This window comes from Bubalus kerabau, chromosome 5, assembly GCF_029407905.1.
Source record: "Bubalus kerabau isolate K-KA32 ecotype Philippines breed swamp buffalo chromosome 5, PCC_UOA_SB_1v2, whole genome shotgun sequence".
Taxonomy (NCBI): domain Eukaryota; kingdom Metazoa; phylum Chordata; class Mammalia; order Artiodactyla; family Bovidae; genus Bubalus; species Bubalus kerabau.
The window spans coordinates 57,997,554-58,020,222 of NC_073628.1; the positions used below are offsets into that span (position 1 = coordinate 57,997,554).

The following is a 22,669-nucleotide window of genomic DNA, read 5'->3' on the forward strand; positions in this document are numbered from 1 at the left end:
CGTGTCATTAAAAACACTGTAGTTTGCTTATCTAATTTCTAGTCCATGTGTTAATGGCTTCCCATTGCTCTTAGGAAAAATTCCATTCTTCTTCAGACTATTTGCAGTACTCTCCAGGGCTTGATCCCTGCCTCTCTTTTTAATCAGTCTTATTTATTTATTTATTTATTTCACTCTCTCACTTAAACTCCATGCTTCGGCTACTCTGAATGTCTCAGATTTTTTTTTTTTCCAGTTCCTTGCATGTGGCTTCTTTTCTCTGGCCTCTGGGCCTTTGAACATAACTGTTCTTTCTGGTCCTGCATGGCTAACTCTGATTCTCCAAGACCTCTGGAGCCACTTGCTGAGCCCAAGACCAGGTTAGGCTTGTCTCCTGTGTATTCCTATAGCACCCTCTTTCCCCTGACTCAGGGCTCATCACAGTGTGATAACTTTTATAGTCTTTCTCCGATAGATTAGTGTCCTTGAGAAGGCAGGCCCAGGGTCAAGAGGAAAGAAGTTGGTTACAATTACTGGAGTGTGATCAAAAAGACTTTTATATTAAACTCGTGTTTTGTAACATTTTAGAATTTATGAACTCCTTTCAGAGTAATATAATTTTGTGAATCCCCTCAAGTATTTAAAAGGTAATGACACTTTTTTAAAACTAATTTTTATTTGAGTATGATTGCTTTATAATGTTTTGTTAGTTTCTTTGGTACAGCAAAATGAATCATCTATACATAAACATATATCCCCTCTTTTTCAGATTTCCTTGCCACTTAGGTCACCACCGAGCGTTGAGTAGAGCTCCCCGTGCTAGCCAGTAGATTCTCATTAGTTGTCTACTTTATACATAATATATCAAGAGTGTGTATATGTCAGTCCCAACCTCCCAATTCAACTTACCCCCTGCCTATTTCCCCTTGATATCCATATGTCTGATCTCTATGTCTTTGTCTTTATTTCTGCTTTGCAAATAAGATCTATACCATTTTCTAGATTCCACATATATGCATTAACATGTGATGTTTGTTTTTCTCTTTCTGACTTTCTTCACTCTGAATGAGTCTTTAGATCATTCCACATCTCTACAAATGACCCAATTTTGTTCCTTTTTGTTGTCACTTTTACAAACTACAATAAATGAATTTAAATAAAATGTTTTCTTTTATATCAACATTATTAAAATTATAGTGTGTAGTTTATTTTAACAGAGACAAAGTTTTAATAGCCTCCATTATATATATATCGATAAATAATTTTTATTTTCTCATTTAGCAGATGATATGCAATATTTATTTAAATAAATTATGAAAGAAAGAATGTGCCAAAATAAATTTAAAGATAAAATATTGTGCTTAATTTGGGGCCAACTTCATTAAAATGTAGTTGGAAATTTACTGACTTACTAATTTATTTTTTAAAGATAAGAAAAACCTGATTTCTTGACCTAATGTATAGAATTTTTGTATTTTGCACTCTAAAAAAATGACATTATTAAACATAATTTTAAAAGTTTCTAAATGGTGAACTACCACAGATGGTTTCCACTGCATCTCTTCCAGGAAATAACACACCGTAGGCACGGAACGCCTTTCTTCTGACAATTGAAAAGTCAGTTTGGTAATAGTTATTCCAAGGTCTTCTGTTGTTAGTATTGTCTTCATAAGATTGAATCAGATGAATGCTCCAGAGTAAGTTGTGAAGATCATCTTAATGTGAATTGGATGACTTAATACTGTTCTTATTCTACTAATTGACAATTGTATTTCATCATTAGTGTTCTTATGCTTCTTGTCTTTAACTCATAGCCCACTATGTTTATAAATTTTATTCTTTGTGGTGAAGAATTAAAAAAATGAGAAAAATTCAGAGTGTTCAAAACCACCTTGGCCTAAATGGAGCTTGCCAGGGGCTAGGGGGAAGGGAGAATGAGGAGTCCGTGTTTAGTGGGTATAGAGTTGTGGTTAGGAAGATGGAAGTTCTGGAGATGGGCAGTGGCGATGGTTGCACAATGTGAATGTACTTAATGCCACAGAACTTGACACTTAAAAATGGCTAAAATGATAAACTTGATATTGTGGTATATTTTACCACAATAAAAAGATCACCTTGAAAAGAAATAGAAGTAAAAATCACCTTGACCTAGTTAATGATATCTGACCTGTCACCACTAGCCATTATGCACAGTCATGTGATATACGGAGGCTCTAAACTGTCCAATTTTAAAGGAAGAATTGGGAAAACAATTAAATTATTGATATAAAATAATGAAGTCACTACTCTGACTGCCATTAGTCATGTGAAGACCCTAGAACCCATTTGTCAACTACTTGGGATTCACAGTCTACTGATTGGTCAACAGCCTTAGAAAACGTAGGTGGATGTGTTAGGAGACCAAGGTTTGAATCCTATTTGGGATGGGTACCTTCTGCAGTGGGCTTCCCTGGTGGCTCAGCTTGTAAAGAATCTGCCTGCGATGCAGGAGACCTGGGTTCAATCCCTGGGTTGGGAAGATTCCCTGGAGAAGGGAAAGGCTACCCACTCCAGTACTCTAGCCTGGATAATTCCATGAACTGTATAGTCCATGGGGTTGCAAAGAGTCAGACACAACTGAGCGACTTTCACTTTCAACTTCTGCAGTAGGGCTTCCCTGGTGGCTCAGTTGGTAAAGAAACTGCCTGCAATGCAGGAGACCCAGGTTCAATCTCTGAGTTGGGAAGATCACCTAGAGAAGGAAAGGGCAACTCACTCTGGTAGTCTTGCCTGGGAAATCCCATGGACAGAGGAGCCTGGCGGGCTACCGTCCCTGGGGTCACAAGAGTCGGACACCAGTGAGCAACTAAACAACCACCACCTCCTACTTTCTACCGTATGTCCATGACGCTTAATCACTAGTCCACAGGCTATTGCTGCTTCCTTCCTCATCATGGAAAGAGCAGAAGAGGCAGGTAATACTGGAGGTGAGGGGTGTAAGGGAGAGACACCGAAACATAGCCTAGCTCATGTGCCACTCAGGCCTCACTTGTTAGAGACAAGGAGGAGGGCTTGTGCCGTCCACTTTCCCCAGGACCTCTTGGAGGTGGAAGAAGCAGGTCACTCCGTTTGCTGAGTGACATTTCTTGGTGTTGCTGTGGGTTGGTAGGAGGGACAAGAACTTTTCCTGGTGGTGTGTGTGTCACTGGAGCTCACAGAGGCCCTTTTTTATCTTCTCACTGGCCCCTGTGACTCTGTGACCCTGGTTATTACATGTTCAGATGTGTCAGCTTGTTCGAAAGTGATACTTATATTTTCTCTGTATTACTGAAGACCTCATACTTTGGTTTGCAGGGTGCTAACAGACTCTGGCATCTAGATTATGGCAGCAATATGATATAGTGAGAAGAGATAGTTAGGAAAACCAGGAGCCTTGTCTTCACACTCTTTGGTCAGCCCTGGGCAATTAAAACTTTTGTTCCAGTAAAGTTTCCTCCTAAAAAGTTTCATTAATTATGAAAAATGCCCTGAGGGCATTACACTGTAAACTCTTCTGTGGCTATCATAAATAATGGGGCAAAAACACGCATCCAAATATAGCAGACCTGATTAGATAATGCATCTCTCCTTTGCATGATTTTTGATTGGTTTTCTGCTTTAATTTTTAAAGGAATATTGCTTCCTTATAAAATAAGCCGTCCTTATAAAATAAAAGATGCTTATTAAAAATACACTAAACTGAAAACTTCAAAGAAGTTAGCAATAAATTGTTCCAACTACCGTTACACCAAAAGAGTTCTACATTCATTCATTCAGTGAGTAGACATTGAATGTTGACTATGTGTGAGGCATTGCGGCACCAGGGATCAGTATTGAGCAAAGACCATGCTCTCATGGGTGTATGTTCTGGTGGAGAATGAAATGATAAATAACTGAATAGATTTATAAGTGTCATAAAGAAAAATACAATGAGATAAAGGCACAGAGAGAGAGTGTCAGAGGCTCTTGCAAATGGAGTGGCCACATGGTTGCTCTAAGAAGCCAACACCTGGTCAAAAAGAATAGAGTGAGGTGAGGGAGCTGACCGTGTGAATGTGGCCTGGGGGTGGGGTTGGGGGGGTGTGCTTCAGGCCAAGAGAAAGCGTATGTAAAGGCCCTAAGGTCGGAGTATGCTTGGCACGTTCTGTGAATAAGAGGCCAGTGTTGCTGGAGACTAGTGTCTAAGGTGAACATAACACAGAGACTGGAGAGACAGCAGGGGGCTGGGCCATGTAAGGTTTTAGAAAGCCCACAGCTTTTTTTCTCCAGTGTGAAGGTGTTGGAGGATGATAAGCAGGGAATAGATTATAGGGCAATGAGGGTGGTGGCGGCAGGAACACTCAGGAAACTGGCAAAGTGATGCCGGGTTGGACTCAGTTGGGAATGGTAGAAGGCATTAGAAGTGATTTGATTCTGGTTGCGTTTTGAAGATAGGTCAAACAGGATTTGCTCTTGAGTTGGATTGGGAGTTTGAGAGAAAAGAATCACTAATACATTTTTAGTTTTTAGGCCTGGCAAGTAAATGGTGGTGTCATTACTGAGACGGGGAACACAGAGATCAGGGTGTGTATCAGGAATTCAGCTTTGGGCATGTTAAGTTCTAAGTACCTGCCAGCCATCCAAGAAGAAATGTTCAGTCCATTATAGGAGGTAGGCACTCAGGGAGAGGTCCAGACTAGAGACACAGATTTGGCAATCATCAGGCGCAGAACCAGGAGAGGTCTGCTGGGAAACAAGTAGAGATGGAAGAGACGCCCTCGACTGAAACCTGGGGTGTCAGCAGTTGAAGGCTGGGAGAGAGGAGGAAGGAGGGGAGGAGATTGAGAATGTGAGTCCAGGGGCATACCAAGAGAGGGTGGTGTCCCAGGGCCGGAGAGTAATGCCCTGTGTCCAGGCCTGGGGCTGGTAGAGTAAGCGGGTCCGGAGAAGTGGCTGCATTTGTCAACGTGGAGGTCGCCGCTGCCACCATGCGAGTGGGACGGGCTTCCCTTGTGGCTCAGCTGGTAAAGAATCCACCCGCAGTGCGGGAGACCTGGGTTCGATCCCTGCGTTGGGAAGATCCCCTGGAGAAGGGAAAGGCTACCCACTCCAGTATTCCTGCCTGGAGAATCCCATGGACAGAGGAGCCTGGCAGGCTACAGTCCATGGGGTCGCAAAGAGTTGGACACGACTTAGCAACTTTGATCATCATCTATGGGAGTGAAAGAAGCAAAAGCCTGGTTACAGTGAGCTAAAGACAACCCTTGTATGGACAAGCATTCTGGATTTTATTGTAAAGACAAGACAAGATAAAAAAAAGTACCTGGGGAGGAAGGAGGAGATCAAGTAACAGTTTGTTTTTTCAATTAGATGGGGGGAACATAGCATGTTTGCTTGCTTATGGATTTAATCCAGCAGAGAGGGGGAAAATGATGGTACAAATATGTGTGTAATTTTAGCAGCAAGGGACTTGGGTGAGCAAGGAGGGGTGGGTTCTAGTGTGCAGGTGGGAAGATGAACCTAGGCCAGGAGCTGAGACAGGGAGGGTGGGGGTGGGAGATTTGGTGCCAGGCGCGTGGACTTTCCCTTCCAGTGCACACATTCGACACACAGAAACAGCATGGTGGTTGGCAAGAGCGAAATAATTGTAAAAGAGTGGCATTATGCCATATGTGCTTTAAAAATAAAAACAATTGGATTTCATTTTACAGAAGAAAAAGAAACTGAAGTGAAAGGAAAGAAACTTCAGCTAAATGTTTCTTTTCCACAAAAGATCACAGTCCTTAAGTTCTCTCTAAGGTTAAGAAAATGATTGTGAAAATCATTAGGAGGCTGAAGTCATTGCTAATATTTTAAACTACATTTTAAGCTGAATCTTCACTTCTTGACAGACTGGCTGATCTGGAAGGGTTAGGTGATTCACATTCTTGCCCTTCCTTGTACCTCTCTTTCCCGTCTCCCAGTTTTTATAGCTTATCTGAATCTTTTCCTTGGCACTGTTTCTACCTTCTATGTCCTGACCTGCGTGCCCCCATTTTTAGGGTCTTGGAGCCGTATCTACCGTCTGTTCTTTTGCCACTTCTTTGTTCCTGTGGTCTTGTTTTGATTGAGCTACTGCGTGCAGGATTCCTGTCTCAGGCGGGGTTCATGGGTCTGTATAAGCTGAGATCTTTCAAGTTGGCAAATGTCTGAGCCTTTTTCCCACCTGAACTTGAGGTGACTTGGCTTGCCATAATATTCTTGGATCACTGTGGCTCTCCCTTAGAATCCTTTTAGAACATAGCGCCATTTTCTTCTGGCCTTGAGGGTTATCTGGAACAATCTGGAAAAATTGAGATTTTTCCAGAAAAAAAAATCTGAAAAAAATCTGAGATACTCTGATTTTCCCCTGTACTTTGTTAGACAATTTGTTTCTTATCTCCATTGATTTTTAAATTTATCCTTTCTTTATCCTTGAAGTTCAGAAATTTAAACAGCATCTGTCTTAATGTTGATTATTTTATGTACATTTCCTGCTGTGTCATATCCCTTTTCTCTCACAGATTTAGTTCTTTTGTTTTAAGGAAATTGCTGTGTACAATATCCCTGGGTATTTGTTCTGTTTTGCTGATCTTCTTTTGCCTCTATTATGAGTCTTTTTAAGCCTTTTTTTTTACATGCCATTAATTAGATTCTTAAAAACCTTTAATTATGAAACATATCAAACATACACAAAAATAGAGAGAATAGTGTTATGAACTTCATATCCCTATCACCCTGCTTCGAAAATCCTCAGTTCATGGCCAGTCTTGCTTTATCTGTATGCTTGCTGCCACCACCACTCCACCCCTCCATCACTTTGAAGCAAATACCAGACATTATTCATCCTTGAATATTTCAGTATTTATCTCTAGGAGATAAGAACTCTTTTTTTCCCAACTTAATCATTAGTAAGTTTCATCTGTTCTGTTTATAATCCATCTGTCATGACATTGCCTTGTTGAGTTAGATCAGTAGCTCTTTTGCTTGGAAGGTGTGATGGTCAATTTACAGTTCAGTTCAGTTCAGTTGCTCAGTCGTGTCTGACTCTTTGCAACCCCGTGGACAGCATCACACCAGGCTTCCCTGTCCATCACCAACTCCCGGAGCTCACTCAAACTCATGCCCATCAAGTCGGTGATGCCATCCAACCATCTCATCCTGTGTCGTCCCCTTCTCCTCCTGCCCCCAATCCCTCCCAGCATCAGAGTCTTTTCCAGTGAGTCAACTCTTCGCATGAGGTGGCCAAAGTATTGGAGTTTCAGCTTCAGCATCAGTCCTTCCAATGAACACCCAGGACTAATCTCCTTTAGGATGGACTGGTTGGATCTCCTTGCAGGCCAAGGGACTCTCAAGAGTCTTCTCCAACACCACAGTTCAAAAGCATCAATTCTTCAGTGCTCAGCTTTCCTTATAGTCCAACTCTCACACCCATACATGACTACTGGAAAAACCATAGCTTTGACTAGACGGACCTTTGTCAGCAAAGTGATTTACAGTTGCTGGACCTCAAAATCAGGAAGGTGAAACTCAAAGGACAGGCCAGGGAATTCTCTCTGCTGCACAGCGGTGACATGCTGGGTGGGACGGCGGAGACAGGAGGCGTATAGACAGGAAGTATCTGTTGGTTCCTTGGTGTTCTCTGAGTTTCCAGTGTTCATGTGAAATGTGGAAGGGACAGGAGAAGGACCCAGAATTTACAGTTTCTTTTCAAGCAAGAAGTGAAACTTGAGTCCTTTCTGATTTAATAATAACCATGAAGAAGGAGATGAGTCGTTTGAAGACTCTGTTCTAGTTCTGCCTTTGGTAGCCATGTGGTTTATTCCAGAGCTTTTTAAACCTGCAGGTCAAGACGTACTAGGTCAGGAGATCAAATTAGTGGGCCACAACTAGTGTTTAAAATATAAAAATTATCAGACTTTATGGCATATTTATTGTTTCATGATATCTAGTTATGGTGTAGGTGTTGGCTTGTAAAAATTAGAAAGCCACCAATTTATTCTATTTAATTCTTATCACGTTGTATACTTTCTAAAGAACCCATGAGATAGATCTGATTTATATATTTAACAAAAACATAGATAGTACTTAAAATGTACCAGAAACTATTCTAATTACTTTACAAATATTAACTCATGAAAACTCTAAGAGATAGGTTCTGTTATTAATGAACTTTGACACATGGAGGCATTGAGGCACAGAGAAGTTAAGTGTAATTAGCCCAGGGTCACATAGCTATGAAGTGATGGAGCTGGCATTTTGAGCACAAGCTGTCTGTTTTCCAGTTATAGGCAGGCCAGTCATATACAATCAATAGTGATCATAGATGCCACTTAGTAAGTACTTTCTATGTGCCAAGCAAGCTCATAGGAAGTTGAATGGTAACCCAAATTTTACTCTGCTGCCTCTCCAGTTGATGGTATCTCTAGGTGGGCATGGACTTTTTGCTACTATTTCCTTCAAGAAGAAATGATATAAGGGTGTTTTCCACTCCACCCCAAATACTTAAACATTCAGAGTTAAGGCAATAAGAATGAGGACTTTTGTATGAAAAGCTGAAGAAATTCAGGTATCTCTTTTGTTAACCAAACTAGAATGATAGGATTCCAGTATGAAAGGGAACAAAATGAGTCCATATCTCAGTTTTAATTTTAAAAATGTAGAAGAGTGGTTGAAGTGAAGTGAAGTGAAAGTCACTCAGTCATGTCTGACTCTTTGCGACCCCTTGGACTGTAGCCTGCCAGGGTCCTCTGTCTATGGAATTCTCCAAGCAAGAATACTGGAGTGGGTGTCTGTTCCTTTCTCCAGGGGATCTTCCCAGAGCCCCAGTTTTAGAATCCCTTATTCAGGGATACACAGCTAGCATGTGACAAAGCTAGAGAGAAAGCCAGGTCTTTCTGAATGTAAAGTCTGGGCTCTTAACCATTCTGCTTTACTGCAAACTTATCCCACAGGGATGTTTTGAGGATTAAATGAGAAAACACATCTAGGTTCCAATCCTGTCCTGATCTGTAACTATATTGGTGACCTCAGGCAGTTAACTAATCTCTCTGAGCCTCTCTGGTCCCATCTGGGAATTGGGAGGAATCATGGGTGACTTTTAGTGGAATCTTACTAGATACTTTGTTGTTCAGTCGTGTCCAACTCTTTGTGACCCCATGGGCTGGAGCATGCGTGCCAGGCTTCTTTGTCTTTCACTATCTCCCGGAGTTTGCTCAAACTCATGTCTATTGAGTCGGTGAAGCTATCTAACTGTTTCATCTTCTGCCTCTCTCTTCTCTTTTTGTCTTCAATCTTTCCCAGCATCAAGGTCTTTTCCAATGAGTCAGCTCTTCACGTTGGGTGGCCAAAGTTTTAGATGTTCAGCTTGAGCATCAATCCTTCCAATGAATATTCAGGGTTGATTTCCTTTAGGGTTGACTGGTTTGATCTCCTTGCTGTCTAAGGGAGTCTCAAGAGTTTTTTCCAGCACCACAGTTTAAAAGCATCAATTTGTTGCTGTTCAGCCTTCTTTATGGTCCGATTCTCATATCCATACATGACTACTGGAAAAACCATAGCTTTGACTATATGGACCTTTGTTGGAAAAGTGATGTCTCTGCTTTTTTATAAGCTTGTCTAGGTTTGTCATAGCTTTTCTTCCAAGGAGCAAGCGTCTTTTAATTTCATGGTTACAGTCTCTGCCACAGTGATTTTGGAGCCCGAGAAAATAAAATCTGCCACTGTTTCTGTTTTTTCCTCATCTATATACTAGATACTTGGCATATAGTAAACACTTTGTCTACATTATCTCTTCTACTCTTTATAATAATCCACTCGTGTGGCTGTTGTTACAAACTCCATTTTATGGATAATGAAACAGACTTAGAGAGATTAAGTGTCTTATTCAGGGATACACAGCTAGCATGTGACAGAGCTAGAGAGAAAGCCAGGTCTTTCTGAGTGTAAAATCTGGGCTCTTAACCATTCTGCTTTACTGCAAACTTATCCCACAGGGATGTTTTGAGGATTAAATGAGAAAACATACTTTTACACTTAAATGGTGACTCAACATTCTATGAGTCACATAGAAAGTATTTAATAAATGGCATCTTTGATCAGTACTGATCGTATACCTTCCCGTAACTTTTGTAGAGTCAGTTTACCTTTGCACAGAAAACAAATTGTAGTCAATTACATCAGTTTTTATCCAATCACTTCACAAATATGCTGAGTCCATGAATGTTAGCTATTCTCAAGATCACTAAGCAGATACTTTCATTGGGGAATAAGTTTCATCAAGAAAAAGATTATCCATCCAGCATCTGGCTAGAACAGTGTCTTAGTCTGGCTTCACTAGAATGGGGGTCCCCAGCCTTTTGGCACCAGGAAGACAATTTTTCCATGGACAAAGGGGCAGGGAATGGTTTCAGGATGATTCAAGTACATTACATCTATTGTGTACTTTATTTCTAATCTAATGCCACCACTGATCTGACAGGAGGTACTGATCCACAGCCCGGAGGTCGGGGACCCCTGTCCCAGAAAACAGAGCTATAGAGGCAAAAGCTTCGGCCTGATTTGTGAGAGCCATCACAGGGAAGCATGAATGAGGAGAAAGGGAAGGAGAGAGCGCGGGTATAAGGGACTTTTAAGAGGCTGGGACAGCTTCGTGAGAGCTGATTGTTTGGTCTTGCGTGGTGATGCATAGCAGGCTGTCAGTCATGATTGCCAGGTTAACAAACTGTTTGCCCCGCTGTGTTCTTTAAGTGATTTGCAGTTATTGACACCTTGATCCATCGGTTTCCATTCTCAGTCTACTTTCCTCTCTCCTCTTCTTTTGCTTTCCCCCTCCATGAGATGTCCCCAGGCTTAGACCTGCATCTTTCGTTCTCTATGCTTGCTATGGGCAGCCACATTCGCTTTCATGGTTAACATCACATTCCCATCTACTTGCTGGTGGTGACTTGCAAATGTCTCCTTCCAGACCTGACCTCTGCTGAGAACTCCAGATTGGAAAACAAAACTGCATTTTCCAATAGGAAGTTCCGTAGGTACTTTAAAAGCCAAGTGAATCTCCTGATCCTCTGTAGTCATCTTTGTCCCTTTTCCCAACAGCTAATAGGGACTTAGTCCTTGACGGTGGAACTAAATCTTAAACAGTGTGCAAATACCATAGGCCAAGCTGGGTCTTGCACAAAATGAAGTAAATCCCCCAGAGGCAGCTCTCTAGGAATTTAGGGTCTGGATTTTAATACTGACCTGGTTGGTTTTCCATTCAGTTGTACTGGAACCAGGAGCAGCAGATAGTTTACTGTTGTGCATTACTGTAGAGAACAGTTTGAAATTTACACTTCATCTTTTCAGAAGTTAATTAGTAGGAAAGTCCTGGGTTTTTGGCTCTCCTTGTGCTGACCTTCTGCTTTTGAAGACCCCTACCTTGCTTTGTCCACAGTTTAAAGATCCCTTTGGAACAGTGGATCAGCTCGTTGAGCACGTGGGCCCTTTCTTGCTTTTCCACCCTGCTCTTTTTCTCCATACTCTTGTGAGTAAACCTTCAAGACTCTGTGCTATACTCACACCACCTCCTAGGCTTGATGTGCCCATTTCTGTCTCCTCACCTTTGCTCTAGTAATCACAGCCCTCCTTCCTCTGTCACCCGTGTGTGTGAGTGTGTGTGTTGTGCTCAGTCCTGTCCAACTCTTTGCAACTCCATGGACTCAAGTCCTCCAGGCTCCTCTGTCCATGGAATTCTCCAGGGAAGAATACTGTAGTGGATTACCATTCCCTTCTCCAGGGGATCTTCCTGACCCAGGGATCAAATCCAGGTCCCCTGCACTGCAGGCAGATTCTTTACCATCTGAGCCACCAGGGAAGCCCTCCATCACCCTTGAACGTGTTGCTCAGTTGTGTCTGACTCTTTGCGACCCCATAGACTGTAGCCCGGCAGGCTCCTCTGTCCATGGAATTCTCCAGGCAAGAATACTGGAGTGGGTTGCCATTTCCTTCTCCAGGGGATCTTCCAAATTGGGGGATCAAACCCAGGTCTCCTGCATTGCAGGCTGATTCTTTACCAATCCTCCCCAATTCAATGCCTGAATACTAACTCAGGCTGACTCTGGTTCACACTGATCTCCTCTCTGAGTGTGATTCGGGGCCATTATTTTGGCACTTAGCACAGCCCTATATAGTTGAATGCTTTTACATTTAGTCATTTTTCCAAATGGGTTACAAGCTTCTTGAGCAAGACCATGCTTTATATTTTCCTCAGTGAGCTGTCTGTCACTCAGAGATTTGCACAGAGATGGTATAAGGGAAATATTTGCCTGGCTTATTGGTGAATTTTCACGATCCTTGGGAATTGACTTCCACTTTACCTCTAGCAATGAATCAGGGGCATCAGACTAGGTGACATTTGCCAGAGGAGCTGTTGGTCATCTCATTCCAAATCTATAATTTGTAGTACAAGTTAATTCTAGACTTTGGACCTCAGGAATTCTGTTTCTTAAACATCTCAGGCAAGGCCTAGGAGCTGAAATTACTACTTTGGCGTTTGGTGTGGCAGCTTGTTCATTTAGGAGCTTTTTGTCTTTGACTTTCTACTGAGTCACTTGAAAGAACCAAGGCGGCCTGCCAAGAGCAATCCTGATGATTAAAGTTCATTGAGATATTCCCCTTCACACCCTCCCATCTCATTGGCTTTATGAGGTTGCTTTCTGTGTCTTCACTTGGGGGCTCGAAAGTTAATGAATCGAAGTCCTCTGGAAACTCTCAAGGCTATTTTTCTCCCCCTCCTTCCCCCTGGCTGGTTTCTCTTTGTCTCCAAAGTTGTATGCATTGTTCTTAGGTAGTGTGGGGTTAATGCAAGGGGAGGAAAGCATCTTTTTTTCATAACTTTTGGGTGATTTACTGCCCAGGGCAGACAGTTTTGAAGAAGGCCAAATGTGAAGTTCGACACAGAGAACTGTAGTGAAGGGAAAGCCAGAGAGGCCAGCACTCCAGGTTTACACCACCTCTCCTTCCTGCCACTCACACACGTATCGAACACAAGCGTCTCTCTCGTGTGTCCAGTGTGCTCGCTACAGCGTAGGAACTCACCAGCTTCAGGATCACTGGCTCTAAAGTGTGTCCTATTACTAGTGATCAGGTGTGTGATTCGGAGAAGGCGATGGCACCCTACTCCAGCACTCTTGCCTGGAAAATCCCATGGACAGAAGAGCCTGGAAGGCTGCAGTCCATGGGGTTGCTAAGAGTCGGACACGACTGAGCGACTTCACTTTCACTTTTCACTTTCGTGCATTGGAGAAGGAAATGGCAACCCACTCCAGTGTTCTTGCCTGGAGAATCCCAGGGACGGGGGAGCCTGGTGGGCTGCCGTTTATGGGGTCGCACAGAGTCGGACACGACTGCAGCGACTTAGCAGCAGCAGCAGCAGTTATTAAGTATGGACAGTATGTGTAGGGCTTTTCCATTCCTGGGATTCTCCTACTGGTTTGACCTCTGTACTATTCAGCCTGGATTGTGAGTTAATGCTCACTCCATCAAAGATCTGGAAACCCATCCAGAAGACCTCCTCCACTCTTGATCTTTTGCATCATGACACAAACTTTCACTAGCTGCATTTCTGGCCTCTTGAAATCCAAACTTCCCTGTTAGCTGATGGAGCTGCTTCTCTGTGCACCCTTATCTCTGACTGGGCCCTCCCGTTACCCTTTGTTCTGGCGAGGCCAGCCTCCTCCCTGTCTTACAAAGAAGCCGCACTCAAACATTCCCATCTCCTAGCTTATGTTTTCTCTTCTTTCTCTTCTTGTCTTCTTACATTTGTTGAAATTTCACCTTTTCTCAGAATACTAATTCAGACTTCTCTTTGTTCGCATTTTCTCTCTTTAGCCTCTCCTTTCTTCCACAGATTTGGAGCCCTACTCTGTCCAGTATCTCCCTCTCAAGGAGTTTAGTCTTTCTCAAGGAGTCTTATTTTAACAGTGTTACTTCCACTGCTCTGAGTTCTTAAAATTTGTTCAGTTCAGTTGCTCAATTGTGTCTGACTCTGCAACCCCATGGACTGCAGCACACCAGGCCTCCCTGTCCATCACCAACTCTAGGAGCATGCTCAAATTCATCTCCATTGAGTCGGTGATACCATCAAACCATCTCATCCTCTGTCATCCCCTTCTCCTCCCACCTTCAATCTTTCCCGGCATCAGAGTCTTTTCCAATGAGTCAGTTTTTCATATTAGATAGCCAAAGTATTGGAGCTTCAGTTTCAGCATGAGTCCTTCCTATGAATATTCAGGACTGATTTCCTTTAGGATTGACTAGTGGGATCTCCTTGCAGTCCAAGGGACTCTCAAGAGTCTTCTCCAACACCACAGTTCAAAAGCATCAATTTGTTGCTCAGCTTTCTTTATGATCCAGCTTTCACATCCATACACGACTACTGGAAAAATTATAGCTTTGACTAGACGGACCTTTGTCGGTAAAGTGATGTTTCTGCTTTTTAACATGCTGTCTAGGTTGGTCATAGCTTTTCTTCCAAGGAGCAAATGTCTTTTAATTTAATGGCTGCAGTCACCATCTGCAGTGATTTTATAGCCCAAGAAAATAAAGTCTGTAGCCCAAGAAAATAAAACAAGTACTTTATTTGTATTTGTAATATTTATTCACAGTTTCATTCTTTCAGTATACAATAACATAAAATTTATATATTTAATTATATATCTTACATAATTATATAATGTGTAAATAATCACATATTTTTTGGAAAAGTATTATATGTTTTAATCATGTTTTCATAATTAGATTGCAAGTTCCTTGAGGACAAGGACTTTCATGCTTCTGAATACTTGAGAATTTCCTATTTTGTTCAGTAGGAATCCTTTGTTGCAAGATACCAGAACCCCAGTGCAAACTATTTTAAGCAAAAACTGAATGAGTTGGCTTATGGAAACTGACAGGAATAGGGGCTGGCATCCGGCCATGATTGATTCAAGGGCCCAAGTTCCCCTTTTGCATAACTCAGCTCTGCTTCCGCTAGGTCGGCTCCATTCTCAAAAGGGCTTTCCTCTTGTGGTGGCAAGATGGTGGCACTCTCTCAGACTGACGCTGTCTCAGGTTTTGTAGCTCCTAAACAGGGCCTGGAGGTTACATCCACTAACTTTTGGAGAGGACAGAGATGAAATCAACTTTATTAAGGGAGGATGTAGACGCAAGGAAGAAAAATATGTCAAATCCTCATATTCTGGAAGCTTAGTAGCTATTTGTTGGTTGATGGTTTGGATTAACTGAGGTTTGTTTCTGTGTCATATTCAGTCAAGTAAAGAGAAAAAAGGCCATCAATCACTCTCTGTGAGGAAGAATATTTGCTGTTTTCTAGTTTACTAAGAGTAGCTTGATGGCTTTTTTTTTTTTTTTTTTTTTTGGCATACTAACTACTCAGAGATATGTAATAACTTTCAGTCAGCCTCTGAAAGATGTGATATATAGCAAGTGGTTTGAGGGTGATAATGTGACTTCTCTCTGCTCTCAAAATACTGTGTGCATACCTCATTTATTTATATTACTATTGCTCTGTGTTTGTTAGAGTTCCTGACTACAGTTCCTAATTCAGTAGTTCCTGACTACTCTGCTAACTTTGATGGAGGACTTTTGTCTTTGTACTTTCAGAGCACCTGGAAGGCGCTCAAATAAATATTTGCAACAAGAGTAGAGTAAAAAAGAACTTTGGCTTAGGAAACCCAGGGGCCTGGGTTCCAGGCCTAGATCTGCAGCTAAATGACTGTGTGATCCCCAGAAATTCCTTTCCCTTCTCTGGGCTCCCGTAAAAAAAATTTTCAATAGGCCTCCCATTACTGAGTCTGTAGAAAAGCAATCTGCAGGTAAAAAGTGAGACTTGGCAAGGCGTTCCAGCATTTTGTTTCCCGGGGAACAGCTTTGAGAGGAGCTGATGACTGCTGTGTTAAGAGGTCTTGGTAAGAGATATGGAGGGTAGAGCCTCCAAATGAGGTGAAAGCCTCGATTGTCTCCTTACATAACACTTGCTTGAAAGGTAGTAGGAATTCGTGTTCCTGAGGTGGCTGAGGTGACGTCATGTGTTTGTGAAGGGCTGAAAAGCAGGTGAGGCAGATTTTGTGTAAAAAGACTGGCGTCAGGCCTGGCCCCCCGTGGGGAACCCAGGCTGAGCTCCTGTCCTGCAGGCTCTGAGCACCACCTGCAGGGGTGGAAGCTCCTGCCCCCAGATGCCAGCGTATCAAGGAGAAAGGAAGGACATGCCTGGGTTACTCTCCTGGAAGGTTACATCTTCCTCCCGCCTGCCTCCCCACCCTCATTTTCTCCTCAAAAATGTGGGAGTCATAGAAAGAGGTTCTGTATTACGTAATCAGAAAAAATTCCTGAAGAAGGAGATGAATTTAGAAAGAGGGAACAAATGGGGCTAATATCTTTGGATTGGAAGTGATGAGCTGAACAGAATTCCCCAATACTCTGCTGACTGGTGAATTTCCTGGGGTTCTCTGAAGTGTGGACAGTTTTTAGACGACTGTGTCACCTGCATTGGCAGGTGTTATATAATTTAGAGTCTCCACGATTGTCACTGTGGCAGGGCCCTGTTTTTGTTAAGCAATCAATATCCTATTAGGTCTAGTTTTTCTATGAATTTCATCCATTTTTGTGACTTTCAGCATCTTCCTAAAAAGAAAATGAACTTCCTTCTAACTCCCAGGACAGGTGTAGTTAGGACCTCAGCTGTGGCCAAGCCTGAACAAAGAGTCAGCATGTCTTTGGGGAAGCGTTCCGGGACGTGTGCGCTGATCCTAGATTTGAGCTCATGCATGAAAACGTTCCCTTCCAGGCTTTGATCCGACACCCTTTGGAAATGATGGGATGGTGATCTGCCAGTGGAGTTCCTTGTCCTGGCCAAGTTTGCTGTCCGGAGGGACAGCTTCTAAGATTTGCTTTAAGAATATTCAATGCAGAACTGAAATTCAGCCCATACACGTGGAGAAATGGAAACTGAGAAGGCCTTCCTCCTTTTGGTGCCTGTTTGTGGGGCCATTTTCCGCTTAGTCGGCAGGATGGCACTCAGCAGGACATGCTGTTTTGATGGGGTTCAACTTTTTAAATGAAAAATAGTTCAAGTACCATAAAATTTACCCCTTGAAATGTACTATTTGGTGGGATTTTTTGTTTGTTTTTGTTTTAGTATATTCACAAGATTGTGCAACTGTCATCCAGGGCTAGTCCCAGAATAGTGAGGTTAAATTTTGACTGGAATCTTTGAATGAAATATTAACCAAAGGTTAACTCTGATTTTCAGGAAATTTGCTCTAAAACTTCGGTCCCTTTTGCAAGGGAAGCTGTAGTTTATTCAAGTATCATTTTTATAAAGCAAAATAGAAAAACAGTCAGAGGGCATTGAAATTTTCTTAGTCTTGTTGCCTAATATCTTTGCCAGCTACTGATGAGTTTTAAATCTTTGGTCTTTAGGTGGGGGCTTCTTACCATGGCTATGTTATAATAAAGAATATTTGAAGCAAAAGCAATGAGACAATCTTTCCTGTCTTTTCCTTCCTCTTGTCAAGTCACACTTCCGTAGGGTAGGACTTGGGCCTGTTTTGTCCCGTCATAATCACCTAGCACAGGGTCTGTCTTACAGAAGCAGCTCAGTAAAGGTTTTCTGAACAAATGGGCTTGGCGAGGTGCCCAGGGGAGGTCATTTTTGGCATGTATCACTTCAGGTCATTCATGGTGACCTTTGTACTTTGGCTTTCTGGATGGCCATTGATTTCATTTATAGCCCTGAGATACAGCTGCTTCTAGAAAGTGAGAACTTGACTTCTTCAGTGTAGTTCTAAGGACAAAACCTACGAAGACCCCATCATCCCCAGCTCCCAGGAACGCTTCTCCAACTATAAACTGGATTGGCAAAGGCATCTTGAGTTGGTGTGATGAAGCACGGTGTGGGTGGTGTGAGTGTGCCTTTGTGTGTATACACGTGTGCAGGTGCATACTGGGCTAAGCACATGGTAGAACTGTGAGAAATTCCTCCACGTTTTTATAAATTGCCCCTTTCTTCTCTCTGCACTTGTAGTGTATTGGTAGGCCAGGGTGCAGAGGGGCCTCCAGCCTGGGCGCATGGCCAGGCATGCTGGCTTTCAGTGGCCCATTGTTCCTGCCCCTCGTATGCATGGACAGAGGACCGGGGCTGGCACAGCTGCCTTCTTGGGGACCATTGTTTGTCTTTGAAGCAGCAGCAGCAGTACAAGCCTGAAGTAGCACATTTTGCCCTGGACAGAGCAGCCATTCTGTCTTGGAGCGGCAGGCCTAGAGATGGGGGTGATGGGAATCTTCCTTGAGTGCCTGTGCAGAGGCTCTTGGGGGTGGGGGCCAGGGCAGCGCCTCCTTCCAGGCAGGTTGTGGGGCCGGGGGCCAGGGTGATGCTCAGCAATGTGGCATCACTAGTTGACCACGGTGGCAGGTGGTATCTCTTAGCAGAGACTCTTCTTTTGCTGGATGGGGTGGGGACATCCCATTCTCACTTCCTTCAAAGCTGCTCTGTAGGAGTAGGAAGCTGCTCTGTAGATCTAGGAAGTAGGAAGGAAGCCAGCCTGGTCGTGGACTAGTCAAAACATGGGCTAGATAGTGAGTCACTGGGCTACTCCAAACTTGGCTCGGGCCTGAGTCACCCACCAGTGCAGCTGGAAGGTAGAGAAGGGGACGTTCCAGGTTTTGGAGCCAGAGAAACTGTCATGTCCCCCCCAAAATGCCCCCGAGACTTCAGACGCTTGTTGGTTTCTCACGTTTCCCGTCCCCACTGTCAACCTCTTTGACAAGTCAAGGCAAACCTTAACTTGGCTTCAACCCCACTTGCCCCTAATTGTATGACCCTTTGGTAAATTACTTAACAAGTCATACTTCAGTTTTCTCATCTTGTGATCAGGATAATTGGAGTTACCAATTATGGCCTAGTAATAAAGATTAAATAAAATGATGTGAGTAGAGGCCCATCAAAGATGTTCAGCAAACACGTGCTTCTTTTCCTGCAGGGGCCCAGAGGGGATGCCAGAGGGTGGGGTGCACTTTGGGTAATGCTGCCCATTTGTTGAAGCACCTGAGGAAGTCAGGGTGGAATTCCATGCTGGCTGGATGCACACGCGGGTTTCCTAGATTAATTCACACATCTTAAAGGCTTCCTATGAACTGCTTGTTCCTCGGACAGGACAACCCTGGAGCAGTCTACCTCTGGAACTTCATGAGTTTCGTGGGAATTTGCTTAGCCTTCTCCTTTCAGCAGAGGTGGGCAGCATCCATCTTGCCATGCTCCCCTTTCTGCTCCCCTAGTTAGGGAGTTTTTTGAGGCAATGTGGTAAAGAATTCCAAGTGGCTCAGGAAGGACTGACAGCGCCCCTGTCCTGCCACATCCTCTTGCACTGTTACTGACTGGGGACCTGGAAAGCCTTTTTACCCTAAGATGCTCTGATTCTTATTATTTAATGGACGGGTTGTGAGTAATATCAGTGAGCATGGTGAATAGCCTCTCTGCTCACAGTCTACCCACCCAGTGGCTTCTACTGCCAGCTGCTACTTCTGTTTGTCAAAGACGGAAAAGGGACAGAAGCCTCAAGGATAGTCTCAACCAGGGCTGCTGCCTTTAAGAGACCCAGAAAACCCTGGCGAGAACCAATGCCTGACATGCCCTCTGCAGATCTTTCCCCCTCAACATTCTTGTAATCAGACTCCAAAAAAAGCACAGAACAAGAGAGCTTTGATGAATGATGAGGTAGGCAGCTTTTCTGTGCAGCCTTCTGTCTGCTTGAAACAATCCTCCAGGGCTCAGTTTCAGTTCAGGTGAGGTTACTGCAGGCCTGTTTGGCATTGGTGGTTGGCACGAGGGAGGCAGAGGGATAAAGAGGGTGAGAACTACGGTTCTCACCCATAAAGGACCAGATACTTGTGATACATCTGATATCTGTAAAAACAACCAAAAATGAAGATGGGGATGGATGGTGGACCTGTAGCTACTCCAAGGCGAAGCCAAATGCACCATTTGCCCATCCCTTATTGCTTCATAAAAGGAGTGGTTGGCAGGCTTTTCAACATCATAGCTTCGTTCCTGGATTTGCCTCTCGTTTGTCTACAGCTTAGACGAAAACTCGGATCCCGCATGCCCACGCCCTGCTTTACAGAGCCTAGTCTGAAAGCAGTGTTACAGCTCCACTGTTGGGGAATGAATTCGGAGCGCGCAGAAGGAAAGGCTTATCAGTGCAGGTGCTCTTCTCCCTGGGCTTGGAGTCACTGTCACAGCCTGAGCTGCTGGGGCTGAGCAGGCTTGCAGGGTCGGGGGCCGGGGGGACGTTGGGGAGGAAGGGGATGAAAGAAGTGACTCCTGTGACTCAGGTAGGGATGGGGGCATAACCTCAGCAAGATGTGCATGGCAGGCCTTGCAGTCGGATTTTGGCAAGCTGCCTCCCGCGGGTGCCAGGTCTTGTCCGTGACAAATGCAGTATTGCATGTGAGGCAGAACTGGTTGTATCTGGAGCTGCCATTGCTGCAGTTTCAGAGAGTGTTTGCTAGCCCTGTATGTGGATTCTGGCCAGCCAGAAAGCTGCCAAGCTAGAGCTTAACCAGAAATATTTCTAGCTTTGACACAACGGAGGCTCTGAGCATTGGTGAGGGTGAAGGATCAGAGATATGAGTAATATTTAGTGAAAATACCAACTTCTTAAAGATTGATTACGTTCTATGGTATTGGAAACTGTGGAATCTGACTGACGGTGAATGGTTTGCTTGCCCAGAGATCTAGGTAATTGTTTCATTCGTGATTGCCACTATTTATTCTTGGGCAGGGCCCTTCCTATCTCCTTTAAAATACCTTGACCCCTCCCCTACTTCATGAAGACATGGAAAGACAGTATGAAAAGTAGGCGTTTGGGCTTTAAAGTCGAGCTGTTTGAGTTTGAATCCTGGCTCCACCACTTAATAGCTTAACTTCTTTAAGAGTTAGTTTTCCCATCTTTAAAATAGGGATAAAAGTAGTCCTGACCTAATAGGTTGCTTGGGAGATAATTCATTCAGCTCTCTGCTGGAAGGAAGCCCACATTTTGATGCTGTGTCTGGTATACAGTAAATTGCTTATTAAATGGCAGCCCTGAATATCATATATCTGATAAGCAGTTTTTCTTAACTGATTTAGCAGATTCTCGGTTTCAGTGTTCTTTAAGGGTTTGAAAAGTTGGTGAGTTGGTGGTGGTGCCTCACACCACATTTTTAAAAGTAAAGCCTTTAAGTTCCCCAGAACACAGGGAACACCTAGATGGAAGGGGTGAATGTTGGCTTTATGGTTTTTTCCGGAAGTGTCTGTCTGACTGCCTCACCTTGCTTTCATTGCAGAGATCCGCGCTCAACTCACAGAGCAGATGAAATGCCTGGACCAGCAGTGTGAGCTCCGGGTACAGCTGTTGCAGGACCTCCAGGACTTCTTCCGTAAGAAGGCTGAGATCGAGATGGACTACTCCCGCAACCTGGAGAAGCTGGCAGAGCGCTTCCTGGCCAAGACGAGGAGCACCAAGGACCAGCAGTTCAAGTAGGGATGCTGCGCTGTTACTTCTAGAGACCTTGGGAGTGAGGGGTGTGAGAGGGAGGCAGGGTATGCCACCTCCATCCCATTGTATTCATGAAGCAGGTGGCCTAGTGATTTCTAATTGCCTGAGGGCTGAGAGCCCTCCAGGACTTCATTTCCAGACCAGTCTTGCATGCAGTTCAACACTGTGGAGAGATCAGGATGGATCATGAACCGTGCTTGTAGTAACAGCAAACACCTTCCTGTGTGCCAAGCTTAGTGCCAAAGGGCTTAACTCAACCTTCACAACTCCATATGTTAGTTTTGTTGTATCCCCAACATACAGATGAGGAAACTGGGTCATAAAGAGTTCAAGGAATAATGACCCATGGCCTCTATGTGTGTGGCACACACACACACACACACACACACACACACACACCCCTAATAAATAAATGGCAGAACTGGAATCCAGACCCAGGCAGTCTGGCTCTAGAGTCTGTGTTCTTAACCATTTCACTGAACTGTCCTTAACTGGAAGAAATGGAGGTAGCCATAAGTCTAAGTCGCTGTACAGACTAAGGTCTATTCCTTCTATATTTACAGTGTTGTATACAACTGGCCCTTTCACTCTGTTCTCCCTACCATTGCCCTAGTTTAGGTCATCTTCATCTTTGCCTGACTGATTGCAATACTTACTGTATCATCTTTAGGAGAGGTTCTTAATCCTGGCTGCACATTAGAATTCCCTGGAGAACTTTTTTAAAATGCTGAAACTGGGCCACATTCCAGATCAATTAAATCAGAATCTCTGGGAGTAAGGCCTGGGTAACAGTGTGGTGTAAAAGCTTCCCAGATGATTCTAACGAACAGCTTCTCCCCATCCCAATCTGCCTGATCCACTGTTAACAGATTTAGTCTTCCTGGAATACCCTGGGGGTCAGGCAGTTTCTCTGTGCAGTGGGTCCTGGAGGTCTGTGTTCTTGATGCTCAAGATGTGGTCTTTCAAGATCGGCACTACCTAAGGGTTGGAAATACAGAGTCTTGGGTCTGCCCCCCTCAGATCCGCTGTAACAAGAGCCCCAGGTGATTGGTATGCACAGTTAAGTTTGTGAAGTCCTGCTCTATTCACAAAGGTGTACA

At 43.7% G+C, this 22,669-nt stretch overlaps 1 protein-coding gene across 11 annotated transcripts in view; it reads left to right on the forward strand.

Moving 5' to 3' along the window:
• Nucleotides 1–22,669, forward strand: part of SRGAP2 (SLIT-ROBO Rho GTPase activating protein 2) — a 253,962-nt gene that overhangs the window by 81,435 nt on the left and 149,858 nt on the right. For 10 of the 11 annotated variants that reach the window (XM_055581776.1, XM_055581777.1, XM_055581767.1 and 7 more), the window contains exon 3: nt 21,358–21,550. In XM_055581776.1, the coding sequence (XP_055437751.1) occupies nt 21,358–21,550 (193 nt within the window). Of the gene's footprint in view, nt 1–15,882; nt 16,263–21,357; nt 21,551–22,669 lie in introns of those variants that run through there. The other variant, XM_055581768.1, reaches the window with a different exon arrangement.